Below are 14,327 nucleotides of genomic sequence, written 5' to 3' on the forward strand. Positions count from 1 at the left end.
GCTGGTGCACGCGCGAGATTTCAGAGCCAGGCATCGGAGCAGTGAGGGTGCCTGTCAATCAGTGGGAGAGAGGAGTGGTGACGTGGAAGAGTAGGTGAAGCAGTGTTTCGGGGGCTAGGCCCTCTCCTCGGTGTTCGGCGCACCTCATTAGCTTAAAGGGGTTATCCATACCCTATAATGCCCCTTCTTATGCCCGGGTCCCTCACACAGGTTGTACTTACCCTGCTCCCTGGCAGCATCTGCGTTGCTTTTGATGCCTGCACGGCTGCCGCTGCATCTCCCTGTCTGACGGATCAAAACATCCAGCGACAGGGGCAGCGAGGGGGGCAGCTAGTAGCAGGAGGCGACGGGGACGAGCCTCCCTTGCATCGCGGGTGACGCTAGGGAGGCTCATCCCCATCGCGGCCTGCTATTGACTGCTCCCTCCGTCGCCGGATGTTTTGATCTGTACGACAGGGAGATGCAGTGGCGGCCATCAGAAGCAACGCCGGTGCCGGGGAGAAAGGTAAGTACAACCTGTGTGAGGGGCCCGGGCATTATAGGATTTGGATAACCCTTTTAAGTCTAAAAGTAGTATTTTAGAAAAAGACAGATCGGATTGCCACAAGTCAGTGGTCATTGCACTCGGCAGGATGAACCCTACCAGGCAGTATGCCTGGTTTACTAGGGTTGATCATGCTTAAAGACACCCTTTAATTAGCACAGAATTTAGTACCAAAAATGAAATAATGTTCAAAGTTCATTTTAAGTAAAAAGGCTTAGAAAAATATAATTAGAAAAATGTTTGCAAATGTCATCATCTGCAAATCAGGTAATAAAATAATTTTGTGTGGATAGAACCCTTTTATTTCAAGAGCGGGAACCTTTATAATGCTTTTTCTATCACAATCCAAACCAGTACTGGAGCAATAACAACTGGTAAGAAGCTATGTTGTGTCATGCATGCTAAACCTCGCAGGGTTTCTTTGTTTGTTTCTCCAGCATCTATGGCCCCCATACTATTTGACTGCTGATTCCTGGAAGTGCACAGGTCATGCAAATTGCCCTGGTACTGAATTTTTCTTGACTCCTTCCTTAGGGATTCCCATATGGCAGCTGTATCTTCAGGACAGTTGATCAGGACACTGCTTGCACACTTGTGAAAATCATCCCAGGACCTACATAAAAAAGAGGCAATATTAGTACTACATTATAAATTAAAATTACATTGTAGCTCTACACAGTGGTGTGGAGTGGGTTGCCAGGGCCCTGGGAAATCAAGTATCGGACCCTCCCACCCTTCTACCCAGTGACATGTCGAGATCACAAGGTCCACTGGAGGAACTGGTGTAGCTGCCTCTTCCATTCACTGTATACCGCTCATTGAGCACTATGCATAGAGCAAAGGAGAAGGCAGAACCTGTAATAAACCACTTGCTGCAGTATTGTCCCCTGACAACCCCTCCTACAGTTGCTGTAGTATTGTCCCCTGACAACGCCTCCCACACTGGCTCATATGTCTCACCTCTCTTGGAGAGTTGCAGGACAGGAGCAGTGTTGAAGGGGGTAGAAGCTAGAATGGAGTGGTCAAAAAGAAAAGTGATGTTACTGGTCAAATTACCAATAGTTACTTGGCTCTAAGCTATATAAGTAAAGCCCATAAGCATTTCCTTTAGGGGTTTAGGGCTTGGGTTAGTGTTGAGGGTTAGCGGTTAGGGTTTAGGGCTTTGGTTTGGTTTAGGGCTAGGGTTAGAATTTAGTGCTCAGTCTAGATTACTGATTCCAGTAGGAGGACGTCTTTTAAACCACTCCATTCTAGTCTCAAGGGGGCTTCTCCTACAATTCATCTACAGTATATACTATCAGGGGGTTAAAGACCTTTGAAGAGTTCATATCACATCAATGTCGCGCAACATTTTTTGTAATGATAGTCTATGGTGTCATACTGCGACATGCTGCAACACGACAGTCGCACAGAAATCCGACTTGGATGGATTTTTTGCGACTGTCGTGTTGCAGCATGTCGCATGTAACAGTACGACACCATAGACTATCATTACAATAAATGTCACGCGACACATGCCGCCATGTAGCCCTAGCCTAAGGAGAAATAGTACCCACCATTTTTACTCAAAATTACCTTTTGGAATTGTACATAGAATATTGTCAGGGACATTTTCAATGTATTAATGCCACTATTGTGATACCAAAATTATGGTGAACGCCATATTTGCAACATAATTTGCGACTTTTTAAGCTTCTCGCCACATTTCTAAAAAGAGGAAAGGGGTGGCGCTTAGTGAGAGGGGGCAAAGCTTATTGTGGTCTTCCAAATTTACTATAACTTACGCCAGAAACTGCCCCTAGCTGGTGTAGATTTGAGTTTCTGGCTCACGGAGGGCCAGAGATGCGCCTAATTTATTATGAGGCATCTGCCTCTTAATAAATTAGGAACATCTTACTCCAGCGCACAGGGGATCAAAACTGGAGTATGGGAACGCTGGTCTTGATAAATGTCCCCCATTATCTCTGGGAGACAAGACTATTAGGGTCCATTCACACATCCGTATGTGTTTTGCGGACCGCACATCTCCGACACTCTCATAGAAAATGCCTTTTCTTGTCCGCAATTGCGGACAATAATAGGACATGTTCTATTTTTTTGCGGAACGGAAGTGCGGATCCGCAAATGCGGACAGCACATTCCAGCCCCATTGAAAATGAATGGGTCCGCACCTGTTCCGCAAAATTGCAGAACGGATGCGGACCCATTTTGCGGACGTGTGAATGGACCCTTAGCCTGTCTCCTTTCCATAAGGCTGGGTTGTGTATGGAGGAACTCTATATTGGAGTTACTCTCTGACAGGCACTGGGCATTAGGGCACTCTCTACTTATGGGAACACCCTCTGATTGGCGTTCATGAGTGTAACTGGCAGGCATTGTTTCAAAGGGCAGTTTTCAGGCACTGTGTATGTGAGCAGCTAGGAGGAAATTTTGAGGGGTCCTCTGACACGGGTGCCAGAGGCAGCACTCAGAGCCCTCTCTGTGGGAACCCGCAGCCTGGAAAAAGTCTATGGTGTACCAATATGCCTTAGAATTTTCCTGACATTCATCAGGGCGCACTATGAACAGCACAGGCAGCACACTGAATGTAGGCAGGATATTATAGCTAAATGATAAAGTACATGGAAGATATACTATATTGGACTGTAGTATTCAGGTTACATTGCCGTGTTGGCACTTTGTGATAAATAAGTGGGTTTTGGGTTACAGTTTGGGCACTCGGTCTGTAAAAGGTTCTCCATCACTGGTCTAGGACATTCTGCAGCTAAAAAAATATTTTTAGACAGTCTGGGTGAAATGGAGAAGAAAGTATAAGCAAATGACCACATGGCGACTTTGGTCACAACCCGTCACACTGCCAAAGATCACAGTGTAGTGCTGCCTGCATCGCAACTAGTTAATGGGGTCACGTTGCAACCTGCAAGTTGATGTGACCCCAAAGATGTAAGAAATCCAGCAGAATTTCAAAAATTTGTTAAGACCAAAGTCGCCATGTAGCCCCAGCCTAAGGGTATCCATTCCACATGTGTTCGGAAACCATACCCGTATGTGGTGGGCATGATTTTCAAATTGACGGTTAATGGCTGCACACTTTTTCCAGGAGTGCAGCAGTTTTACCCGCAAAACCACCCAGCCATTATCAATCATGTTAATGAATTCGACTGTAAAATTCTGACTGCCCAAAAATATTTTTCAGCTGCAGAATGTCCAAGACCCCTAAAAATTTTCTCCTAGCTGCCCATTCAAACAGTGCCTGAAAACTGCCCTATGAAACAATGCCTGCCAGTTACACTCATAAACGCCAGAGTGTTCCCATGAGATATATATATATTTATATATATATATATATATATATATATATATATATATACCGTATATATTTATATATATATATATATATATATATACACACACAAATATAAATATGTATTGTATATAAATAAACAAATAAATATAAACAATGTTTACCATTGTTATACTTGTCTATTATATGGAATTTTTTTTATATTTGTCAACCCTTGGTTAAACCTTGAAGCGTTGTCTTCACATGTTCTTTGCTAATTAGTATGAGTCGATTTATAGTGAACAGTCACAGGAGGAAATTAATTTACAGTGCAAATGCCTGTCCAGATGGGCTGGTCAGATGGAGCCTGACTTAGCTGGATATAGCTCGTTTCTGATTATATTAATTTAATCTGTGAATAAGGTGGCAGGCTCATTAGCTGTTATTTTAATACATGGAGAATTCTGAGGGAAAACATAAATGTGGTCTACGTCATTAGAAGTGTAAAAAGCAGGGTTCACATCACGTTTCATGCCTCTGTTTGACATATACTGTACATTAGAAAAAAAAAAGGATACAAAAACGCAGCACACCACGTTCTTGCATCCTGCACAGTCTGGTAAAAAATATAATAATAATGTTTTTACAATAGAACCCACTGTATGGCATCAGTCTGAGGCATCCATTTTATGTATACTTTTTTTGTACACGTTAAAAAGATGGGAAAAACGTGATATGAACCCAACCTAAAAAGAAACATATACTTTTTTTTACAATGGAACTCTATGGTGAATGGATGCCACTGTATGGTGTCAGTCTGAGGCATCCGTTTAAAGTACGGTATACGTATTGTGTATACGTTAAAAGGATGGGAAAAGCATGATTGAACCCAGCGTTACATGTACACTTTTATTGGGACTTCTTTCTACCAAATTTGATAATCTAGTGGTATGGATCACAAGACTTTGTTCACAATGCCATCATAGATTTCATTTATATTGAAGCCATGGCCACTGTAATTTATTCATTTTCCTGGCCAGTCAAAAAGATCCTTATTGACCCCATTAACTTTTATGGGGTCCATTGTTGTCCCCATTGCATATTGATGTTAAATAAAAATCCAGAAAGCCTGACGGAAACTATATTGGAGTCGCGTACCAGTGTGAACTGAAGAGAGCCTTATGCTGGGTTCACATCTGCAGTCACATCTCTGTTTTTTGTTCCTTTTTAGAAACAGAAAAACTAAAGTGATAGCAGTGACGTGTCGGTCGCATGACAGACACCAGTGGCACCCAATGGATCCCATTGACAATAATTGGGTCCATAGTGGTTCAATCATGTTGTCTATCTTTTAACCAGAGGACTAGTGTTGCATGTGCAGTACCCCAGACATGGGGTATCTTCAATTTTGTTATGTATTATTATTATGTCATGTTATGTTTATGCCGTGTACTCCAGCAGAGGAGGTACGGTTGGCAGGAACAGAGTTAACCACCCTGTTCCTCCTCACTTGGTAAGAGTGGGCTGGTCCTGCTTCCTGCCAGGAGGGGGAGTTCCATTGAGACAGTGAAGAAGGAAGCTAATTCCTGAGCTCCTTCTTCAGGGTGCATTAACCAGCTCTCCTTTAAAACCATTACTCCATGAAGATTGCCAGACTCAAGAACACTGCTTTCCAAAAAGCCTCAGCGTGCTTAGTCAGCAAAGTGATCAGCAAAACCACAGCTTTACAGACCCTGCTCCAGACGAGGGACTACAGCTCAGACACCCATCACCCAGACCACTTCTAGGCCAGTCTAACTCCAGATCACATAGTGGTCACCTACATTCACAAGTGCCCTCAAGTGGACTTTGTACCTACTGCTGCTGGATGTACCACAAGTTATATTATACACTAAGTAAAGAGAGTATGTTATACTTCAAACAGCCTTTCAACTGCACGGATCCCCAGGGAACAATGGCCTGAGGGAGTACACTGTGACGCAACACCTTATCAAGGAGTCACAACTACTCAACTACTCCCATCCTCTAACAACAGTAAAATCAGAGAGACCTCCAGAAATTGGTGTGGGAATTTTAAAACATAACTTTTACTGATAGTCGTTAAAAATATTTCAACACCAAAAAGACATGCAACAATTATAAGATTTTCCTGCTGTTATTGGGGAAGACATCAATCTCCTCTGGTCTTACGTTATTGTACTCCCATCCTCTGCATCGGCTCCTCTGGGACTCGCTGCACATGCTTCCCCTTTTTTGCTCGTCAGTCTGATATAAAGATGTGTAAAAATGTATAAAAGACTGTTCAATAATCTTAGGATCATGTGTGAGACAGTCTGCTGGGGTTTTTATCTCCTGGGGCACAAAAAAAAAATGTCTGACACATAGACTTTAGCTGTTCTTATTTAGTATGTCACGCAGCCCAGATAAGTTGGCAGAGGTTAGCTGTTGCAGATGTAGAGAGGCCAAAAGGTTATATGGGGACTCCCAGCGCGTGATTTACAGGTGTAAATTTAGTACGTGTTCTTCCATTATCCTTTTTTTTTGTAAGAACTAATTGAAATTAATTGACCTCTTACCATAGCCTTATAGGCCTCCAACACTGTGGGCATTGATGTGTCTTCAGTCGGGTTTTCTTTGGAAATAAGATTTAATAGGGGGCAGAAAGCAAAGTTTCATTAGGACACCAGGGGGACCTACCAGCTGAGACTGGAGACATTTCAAGTATAACATCTCCTAGGGAATGGTCAGAGTGAATGCACTTGAATATATAATCCAACCCATGATAGGATTGTGAGGGCTAAAGTAAAGTGTACAATTTCCATCTCTGGGAAACATGAAGTACCAGGTTTAACTAAAGAAACTAACTGCAGTAATTTCTTTATATGCCTCAGCGCTCTGTAAGGGCGGCCATACACATTCAATCCGACTGATCGTTTGGCCAACAGCAATCTCTCCCGACTCCCTCATACATGTTTGGCTTGGCTGAATGTGCCTGTGTATTCAATGGGGAGAGGGGAGAAAACCACTGCCAGACATCTCTGACTGGAAAATAAACAGATTGGTTGAAAATATTCACTGTGCCCGATCCTTCTCTCACTGTCAGCATCTGTTGGGGAAGAGTCGGGAGCTCCCCACACACATTAGACTTTCGCCTCAACCCTCCACTTTTCTACAGGTTTGGCAGACAATACGCTAAAGTGTAAGGGGGCCTAAGGGATGGAACTTTTCCCCATCGAGGTATCTAACAAGGTGTCAAGTGGCATCATTGATGTAAAAAATTATATAGTACATGTCAATCTCTTTCTAATAAAGCTAGAACCAGCCCTGGACCTCACATGGATCCAGAGATCTCCCCATTCATTGCTCCAAGTGTTCCATAGAAGTTAATGAAGACAGCTGCACAATTACAACCCCCCAGTCCATTCCTCGCAGCATAAAATGGGGTCCCATTTGAAAAAGGAACATTCAACAATAATAATATATCCACAGGGTGGAAATAACCCAAAAACTTAGTCAGAAGAAGAATTCTTTCCCTGGTGAAGAAAACATTGTTCACAACAGTTGGCCAGATCAAAAACACTCTCCAGGAGGTAGGTGTATGTGTGTCAAAGTCAACAATCAAGAAAAGACTTCACCAGAGTGAATACAGAGGGTTCACCACAAGATGTAAACCATTGGTGAGCCTCAAAAACAGGAAGGCCAGATTAGAGTTTGCCGACATCTAAAAAAGCCTTCACAATTCTGGAACAACATCCTATGGACAGATGAGACCAAGATCAACTTGTACCAGAGTGATGGGAAGAGAAGAGTATGGAGAAGGAAAGGAACTGCTCATGATCCTAAGCATACCACCTCATCAGTGAAGCATGGTGATGGTAGTGTCATGGCGTGGGCATGTATGGCTGCCAATGGAACTGGTTCTCTTGTATTTATTAATGATGTGACTGCTGACAAAAGCAGCAGGATGAATTCTGAAGTGTTTCCGGCAATATTATCTGCTCATATTCAGCCAAATGCTTCAAAACTCATTGGACGGCGCTTCACAGTGCAGATGGACAATGACCCAAAGCATACTGCAAAAGCAACCAAAGAGTTTTTTAAGGGAAAGAAGTGGAATGTTATGCAATGGCCAAGTCAATCACCTGACCTGAATCTGATTGAGCATGCACTTCACTTGCTGAAGACAGAACTGAAGGGAAAATGCCCCAAGAACAAGCAGGAACTGAAAACAGTTAAAGTAGAGGCCTGGCAGAGCATCACCAGGGATGAAACCCAGCGTCTGGTGATGTCTATGCGTTCCAGACTTCAGGCTGTAATTGACTGCAAAGGATTTGCAACCAAGTATTAAAAAGTGAAAGTTTGATTTATGATTATTATTCTGTTCCATTACTTTTGGTTTCTTAACATGTGGGAGGCACATATGCAAACTGTTGTAATTCCTACACCGTTCACCTGATTTGGATGTAAATACCCTCAAATTAAAGCTGACAGTCTGCAGTTAAAGCCCATCTAGTTTGCTTTATTTCAAATCCATTGTGGTGGTGTATAGAGCCAAAAATGTTAGAAATGTGTCGATGTCCCAATATTTATGGACCTGAATGTATGTTTACAGCCTCTTGAGCTTTACTGATGGAGCAATGTTGCACCAAACTGCACTAAATTTACACAAGAAAGGTAATTAATGCTTACAGATTTGGAGGTGACAGACTGTTTCTATATGTATTTTTTATTTTCTTATTTATTTTGTTGTTTTTTTGTACAGAATTTGATTTCTTAATTTACAGTGGATTGTGGCTCCTAATTGAAAATAATCATCTTGTGAGCATGAAGGTGACAAGTTACAGTCCTTAGTAAATCTATTGCCAAAATCATTTTTTGGTCAGATTTCAGATTGCACAGCATCCTGGATGTTGGAGTCCTGGCTTATTCACAAACTCTATGTGCAGCGTCCCACTTGTGTGTGTACAAGGGGACACTTTAAATTTCTACATCTGTATTGAATGCATTTCTGAATGTATTGTAGTTCCTAATACCAGGCTGGCAGTGTTATTTCATCCATTCTCCCCTAGGTGGTGCTGGCTCCACATATATATATATATATATATATATATATATATATATATATATATACACAGTAAGTAGTTGGGGTTTGCTAAAAAAAAAATAGTTAAAGTTGAAGGAGAGAGAGAGGAGACAGGAAGTGTATGGAAGAACAGAACAGGCCCAGTCTACAATGTAGCTGCCTTTTCACCCTCTGGGCCCTAATCAAGCCTAGAGGACAAACAAAGTATTTACAGCAGCACAGCACAGACACGTAAGTTTATGTCTGAATATGGAGAAAGTCTAGTGGAGATTAGAGCTAAGATTAGCCAATGGACTTCACAAGCACCAGTGACCGAGAGAGACTTAAAAGTACCTGGACACAGCCGGATGATTAAAGATGCCTAATTATCCTTTTTCACTACATGCCTTCTGGGACATAGTGAACCTGAACATTTTCAGGAGAGCAGAGAGTTTGCCTGCCACGAGGGAGAACGCCCTTATTGGATTGCTCAACATAAGTTAAAAAAAATGATATTCAGTACCTGAGTGCTAGCAAGTGGACCTAGTGTAAAACTTTATCAGCAACAATCTATTTCTAGCCTGTTAGACCAACTGCCTTAGGAAAACTCCTTAACTGACAACTGCCCAGCTTGATAAGAGGATTACAACATATTTGATCTATTACCTTCTTCGGTACTAATGAACTGTACTGGCTACCGAAAGACAAGTGATTTAGTAAAAGTTCTGTTTACTACAATTGACTCCTCATCCTTTCTACCACCTTCATTTACACCTAACGGTGCTGGCGTCACAAACAGAGGGGCCCAGTTACCAAAGCACCTTAAGCATACCCATTACCATCAAGGGCACCTGAACTTCCATCTGGCTGGTGTTCCCTGCAATAGAGAGTGCCCCGGAGGATTTAGTTCTGTCTTCCCCATCACTGCACGCTGGCCCAGGTAGGCTCTGCTAACCATGAGTACCAAAAACTACTACTACCCCCATCTGCCCACCGTAGCCTCACTTGCTGCCCCTGCGGACTCGGTCGCTAAATATGTACCAAGTACAGCTCGATTTTATGTGGAGATGTAATAGGACACCTCTATAGATAACAGGGGGCCTTACTGTAACTCTATATGTCTCTCACTTCACATCCTACTGACGTTCCATCAGATGCTTTCAATGGCATCTGTCACCAGGAAATTCACAGATACACCAGGCACAATACCTTGTAGGGCTAGCTCAAATGAATGTTATAACACTTTTCACTTAGTGGTGACCCATTGCTTCATTTTGGACAAAGAGTACTTTTAATCCATTATGCAAATGAGTAGTTAAGTGCACCAAGGGTAGAGCCCAAGCCACTCTGTACACCCTTGATCCTCCTGCTTGCATGCCAGCCCCTCTCTCTGCTTCTTTATGGACAGAGATAGTTTCCGTGATAGTGTTATGACCAGCGGGTGAGAACCCAACGTGACCCACTCCCTCTGAGGGCAATGGCTAAGCACACACCTCGTTCTTCACATGATACCTCTGATGGTGAGGAGAGACTTTCCCGAGGGGAGTACCAGGTGCTACCTCAGAAGGGAATTGGAACACGAGGAAATTGGGACCAGAGTGTGAACCCACTGGACTGACCTTCAGGCGACACAATACACCCAGTGGATGCTGGGAGGCCAGAGGCTGATCAGACAAAAGCGTAGTCAGGGTACGAAGGCATAAGTCAGGGGAGGCAGCAATCAGGAAAAGTCCATAAATGTAGATCAGGGTCAGGGCAAGCGGCAATCAGGCGAAGTTCGTAAAACGTTATCCAAAGTCCAGTACACATAATGACAAGAACCAACAGAACACCTTCGCTCAAACAGCAAACTAGACTAGCTAGGAACCTAAGTTGCTCAGGCGCCTTCCTGTAGAAGGAGGCGCCTTTAAATACCTCCTGCAGACCAGCTATAAGCAGGGGAAGATAAAGGGTGTGCGCAGGCTGCCTCACAAAGGGGGGAGAGACAAGCCCGCACACACCCTAAATATATTCAAGGAACTCTGAGCCAGAGTGCAAGCTCTGCTCAGAGCCAGGGGGGAAATGCTGGTGGCAGGAATGCAACCCACAGCTAAGAACCCCGCTGCCCGCCCCTTTCAACACATCGTGCAGCAGCGGGGGAGAGTGAAGAAGCCCGGTGCCCGTACCTGCGTGTGGGAACAGAATCACAGGTACAGGGAGCTGGGCTAACACATTACTTATTATATTTTTTTGTTATTCCCTCAGAGAAGCCAACATTAGTTTGATCCTTAAAGGGAGCCTGTCAGCTCTGAAACACCCCCAAACTAGAGTAAGCGGTGTATAGTGTAAGTGACGCCAAGTCCGGGAATGTAATTTTTATCTTAATACTCATTTGCATTCCGACGCTGTACCCCGACAAACCAGCAGTAAAATGCATTGAGAGGACTCCTGAGCTCACACACACAATGGAGAGGACTCAAAGAGGAGTCCTCTCAATGTATTATTCTGCTGGTTTGTGGGAGCACAGCGTCAGATTGCAAGTGAGTAGGAAGATAAAAATGATATAATCGGACTCGGCGTCACAGACTATACACCGCTAACTCTAGTTTGGGGGGGGGGGGGTGTTTTGGAGTTGACAGATTCCATTAAAGCAGTTAAAGAACTCACATAACCCATATAACAGTGCAATTTAATTCCCAAACTATTCATGGTAAAGGAGACAATACAGGGTGGTCTAGGGGTTAGTAGTGACATCCCCATTGGATTTTTGATCGTACAGGTTAGCGGAGGTATTAATGTTGACATTACCAGAGGTTTAGTGGTACCAAATTAAATGGTTAAATCCCTGATATTCTAAGGTGGTGAAGGGCTTCACGTAGTCCCTGGTAGTCTAGGACAGTAAAAGGATTGGTTATAAGAATCCCGATGGTCTAGTGTTAATGAGAGCTCTACCTGACACTCGCCCAGATAGGAACCCCTAAAACCAACCCTGGGAGTGTGTTTGCCAAAATGACAAAGACGTTTTAAAGGAAATCTGACACCAGGATCTTGGACTATTATCTGAGATAATACATGAGTAGTACTGCAGATGAGGCTACTTTCAAGTCTGCGTTTTCCTTGCAGGTTTTGAGATCTGGCGCAGGCTCTCAAAACCAGAGAAAAACGCTTCAGTTTTGCCCCCATTCATTGTAAATGGGGACAAAACTGAACAAACCTAAACGGAGTGCACCAGAAAGCGTTCTGTTCCGTTTTGCTGCGTTTTGTGACCGGATACAAAACCGTTGCAAGCAGCAGTTTTGTGTCCGGCATGGGAAACTGATCCGGCTCCAAAAACCATATAGTCCAAGGATGTCGGATCCGGTTTTTGCGAACATGAAAAAACTGGATCCATTCTGAACAGATGCAGCCAGTTGTATTATTCGAATGGAGGCGTTTTGCTGTGGTTTTAAGATTCCCTGCCTGATCTCAAAACCGGACAGCATAGATGCATTGTGAAAGTAGCCTAAGGAATCCAAAGCACTAATATTAATTTCCCTACTTTCCCCTGTTCCTCCATTTTCAGGGTTTAAAAATGGGATGAAATACATTGTTGGGACTGCTGTGCACAGGAGTCCTCTGCATTAGGTTAGTGCAGCACAGCAGTCCTGACTCCTGACAATGTATTTCACCGCAGCTTTGAGCAGGAACGGAGGGCAGTAGGAGAATAAAAAAAAAATAGTGATTTGGACTCCTTATCTTTACTGTTGATAATAGTCCAGAATCGTGGTGACAGCTTAAAAAAAAAGTATATGAATATTACATCTACTATTTATGTATTTCATCATTTGGATCTGTTTACAAGACTTACTTGCATATGGAGTCAAGTTCTTCAGCGTCATCAATCTCTTCATTTACTCTGGATTGCTGGACATTTTGGGCCATACTGTCGCCCAGGCTGATTAGACAGTCAGCGAATCCTTTATAAATAGTGTCACATTTTCTGCTTGTTGCTCTCACCGGAATATGTAGAAGAGCTGAAGCAAAGAGAGCAACAGGTAATGATAAGTAAGTAGCTCAATTTCCAATGTGTTCATATGTTTTATTATTATTGATTATAAAGTGTTGCAAAAATTAGTTTTCTACACCAATATAGGTACAGAAAAATGTAAAAATGTCAACAGTTTTTTATTCTGCAGCTTACGTGTTTTCACATACATTTCAGACTGCTCCGTCCCGTCCTTGATCAGAGAAAGAAACATTGCAGCCTGAAAAGTATATGAAACCTTGCAGGCTGCAAAGTAAACATGGTTAAATATGTTTTATAAAAAACTTTTTAAAAAGTGTGTTTTAGTCCAAAATGCGTACACTGCATTAAAAAAAAACTCCACAAAAGGTGTCACTGGCCTTTAAAGAGAACCTGTCATCTCTCCTGACCTTTCTGTTTTACAAAATAATTTTATTCCCCCTAAAATACTAATTCCGGAGCATCTTTTGTAAGAAATTTGCATTTTGTTGTCCCTCTGTTATTCCTCCTGGAAATGTATACATTGATGCCTGGGCACCGCCATTCTATTTGTCAATAGGGTGTGTCCTTACACTGTTTGACACTGGGAGCATGGACTGGATAGTGTCAGTCTGTGTAGGGATTGACCTTATTAACAATGCCCAGATATAGTTTTTGATAGAAAGTAGATAAACTTCAGATTTTTATTTTTCAATAGGAAACTTTTTTTGGGGGGAATACATGAACAGCAGAGGATTGGGCCAATTATTAGGATAGAACGCTTGTCTCCAATACTTGGACTGTGTAGATGGGCCACCGATCGCGCCAATCGACGAACAAACACTCATTTGTTTGGTGATCACATCTTTCACTCGGCACCAAAAAATCCTTCTTTGTTCTGTCCGTTGCCTGGCCCGCTTAGGCACCATGGCCTGAATCCCCTTTGAGACAATGGGGTTGGGCAAGAGAGGTTGAGGCAAAATGTTTAATATTGATGGCCCCATCCTCAGAATAGGTAATCAGTGGTGGTCCAATCAGATATTGATTGAGGAGGCTGCGGCCTGGATGTATTTCTGGAGTGTAATAATATTACAGGCTATAGCTACTAGAGAGGGGTCGTTGATCCAGGGAGTTATTCTGATTGCCTGATTGGTGTCAGGATGGAAATTTTTCCCCCAAATTGTGGAAAATTGGCTTCTACCTCAGGGAGTTTTTTTTTACCTTCCTCTAGATCAACTTTGCAGGATAACAGGCCGAACTGGATGTACGGATGTCTTCTTTATGCCTTACAAACTATGTTACTATGCATGTTAATTCAATTTTCTATAGGGTAGAGACCTCTCCATTCCATTTGATGCCAACCCATTTTTTTTAGGGAAAAAAAGCATAAAAACAGAAAAATACAAAGAAAAAAGTAAAGGCAACCTTATTTTTGTGGCATGTTTAACCGCTTAAGGACATTTTTCACCTTAAGGAC

At 42.8% G+C, this 14,327-nt stretch overlaps 1 protein-coding gene across 1 annotated transcript; it reads right to left on the minus strand.

Annotated features, from left to right (window-relative positions):
- Nucleotides 1-865: 865 nt before the first annotated feature.
- On the minus strand, nt 866-13,106 carry NRN1L (neuritin 1 like). The gene is made up of 3 exons (XM_040408941.1): nt 13,049-13,106; nt 12,716-12,881; nt 866-1,157 (listed from the first exon to the last, which is right to left on the minus strand). The coding sequence occupies exons 1-3, from the start codon at nt 13,104-13,106 to the stop codon at nt 866-868; spliced, it is 516 nt and encodes a 171-aa protein (XP_040264875.1).
- Nucleotides 13,107-14,327: the final 1,221 nt, after the last annotated feature.

Source organism: Bufo bufo, chromosome 10 (assembly GCF_905171765.1).
Source record: "Bufo bufo chromosome 10, aBufBuf1.1, whole genome shotgun sequence".
In the NCBI taxonomy this organism is placed as follows: domain Eukaryota; kingdom Metazoa; phylum Chordata; class Amphibia; order Anura; family Bufonidae; genus Bufo; species Bufo bufo.

Coding starts and splice junctions, on each gene's coding strand:
- NRN1L (XM_040408941.1), bottom strand. CDS start 13,106: ATGTTTCTTTCTCTGATCAAGGACGGGACGGAGCAGTCTGAAATGTAT. Junction 12,882..13,048: donor TGAAATGTATGTGAAAACAC/GTAAGCTGCAGA, acceptor TCTTTGCTTCAG/CTCTTCTACATATTCCGGTG. Junction 1,158..12,715: donor GAACTTGACTCCATATGCAA/GTAAGTCTTGTA, acceptor TTTTTTATGTAG/GTCCTGGGATGATTTTCACA.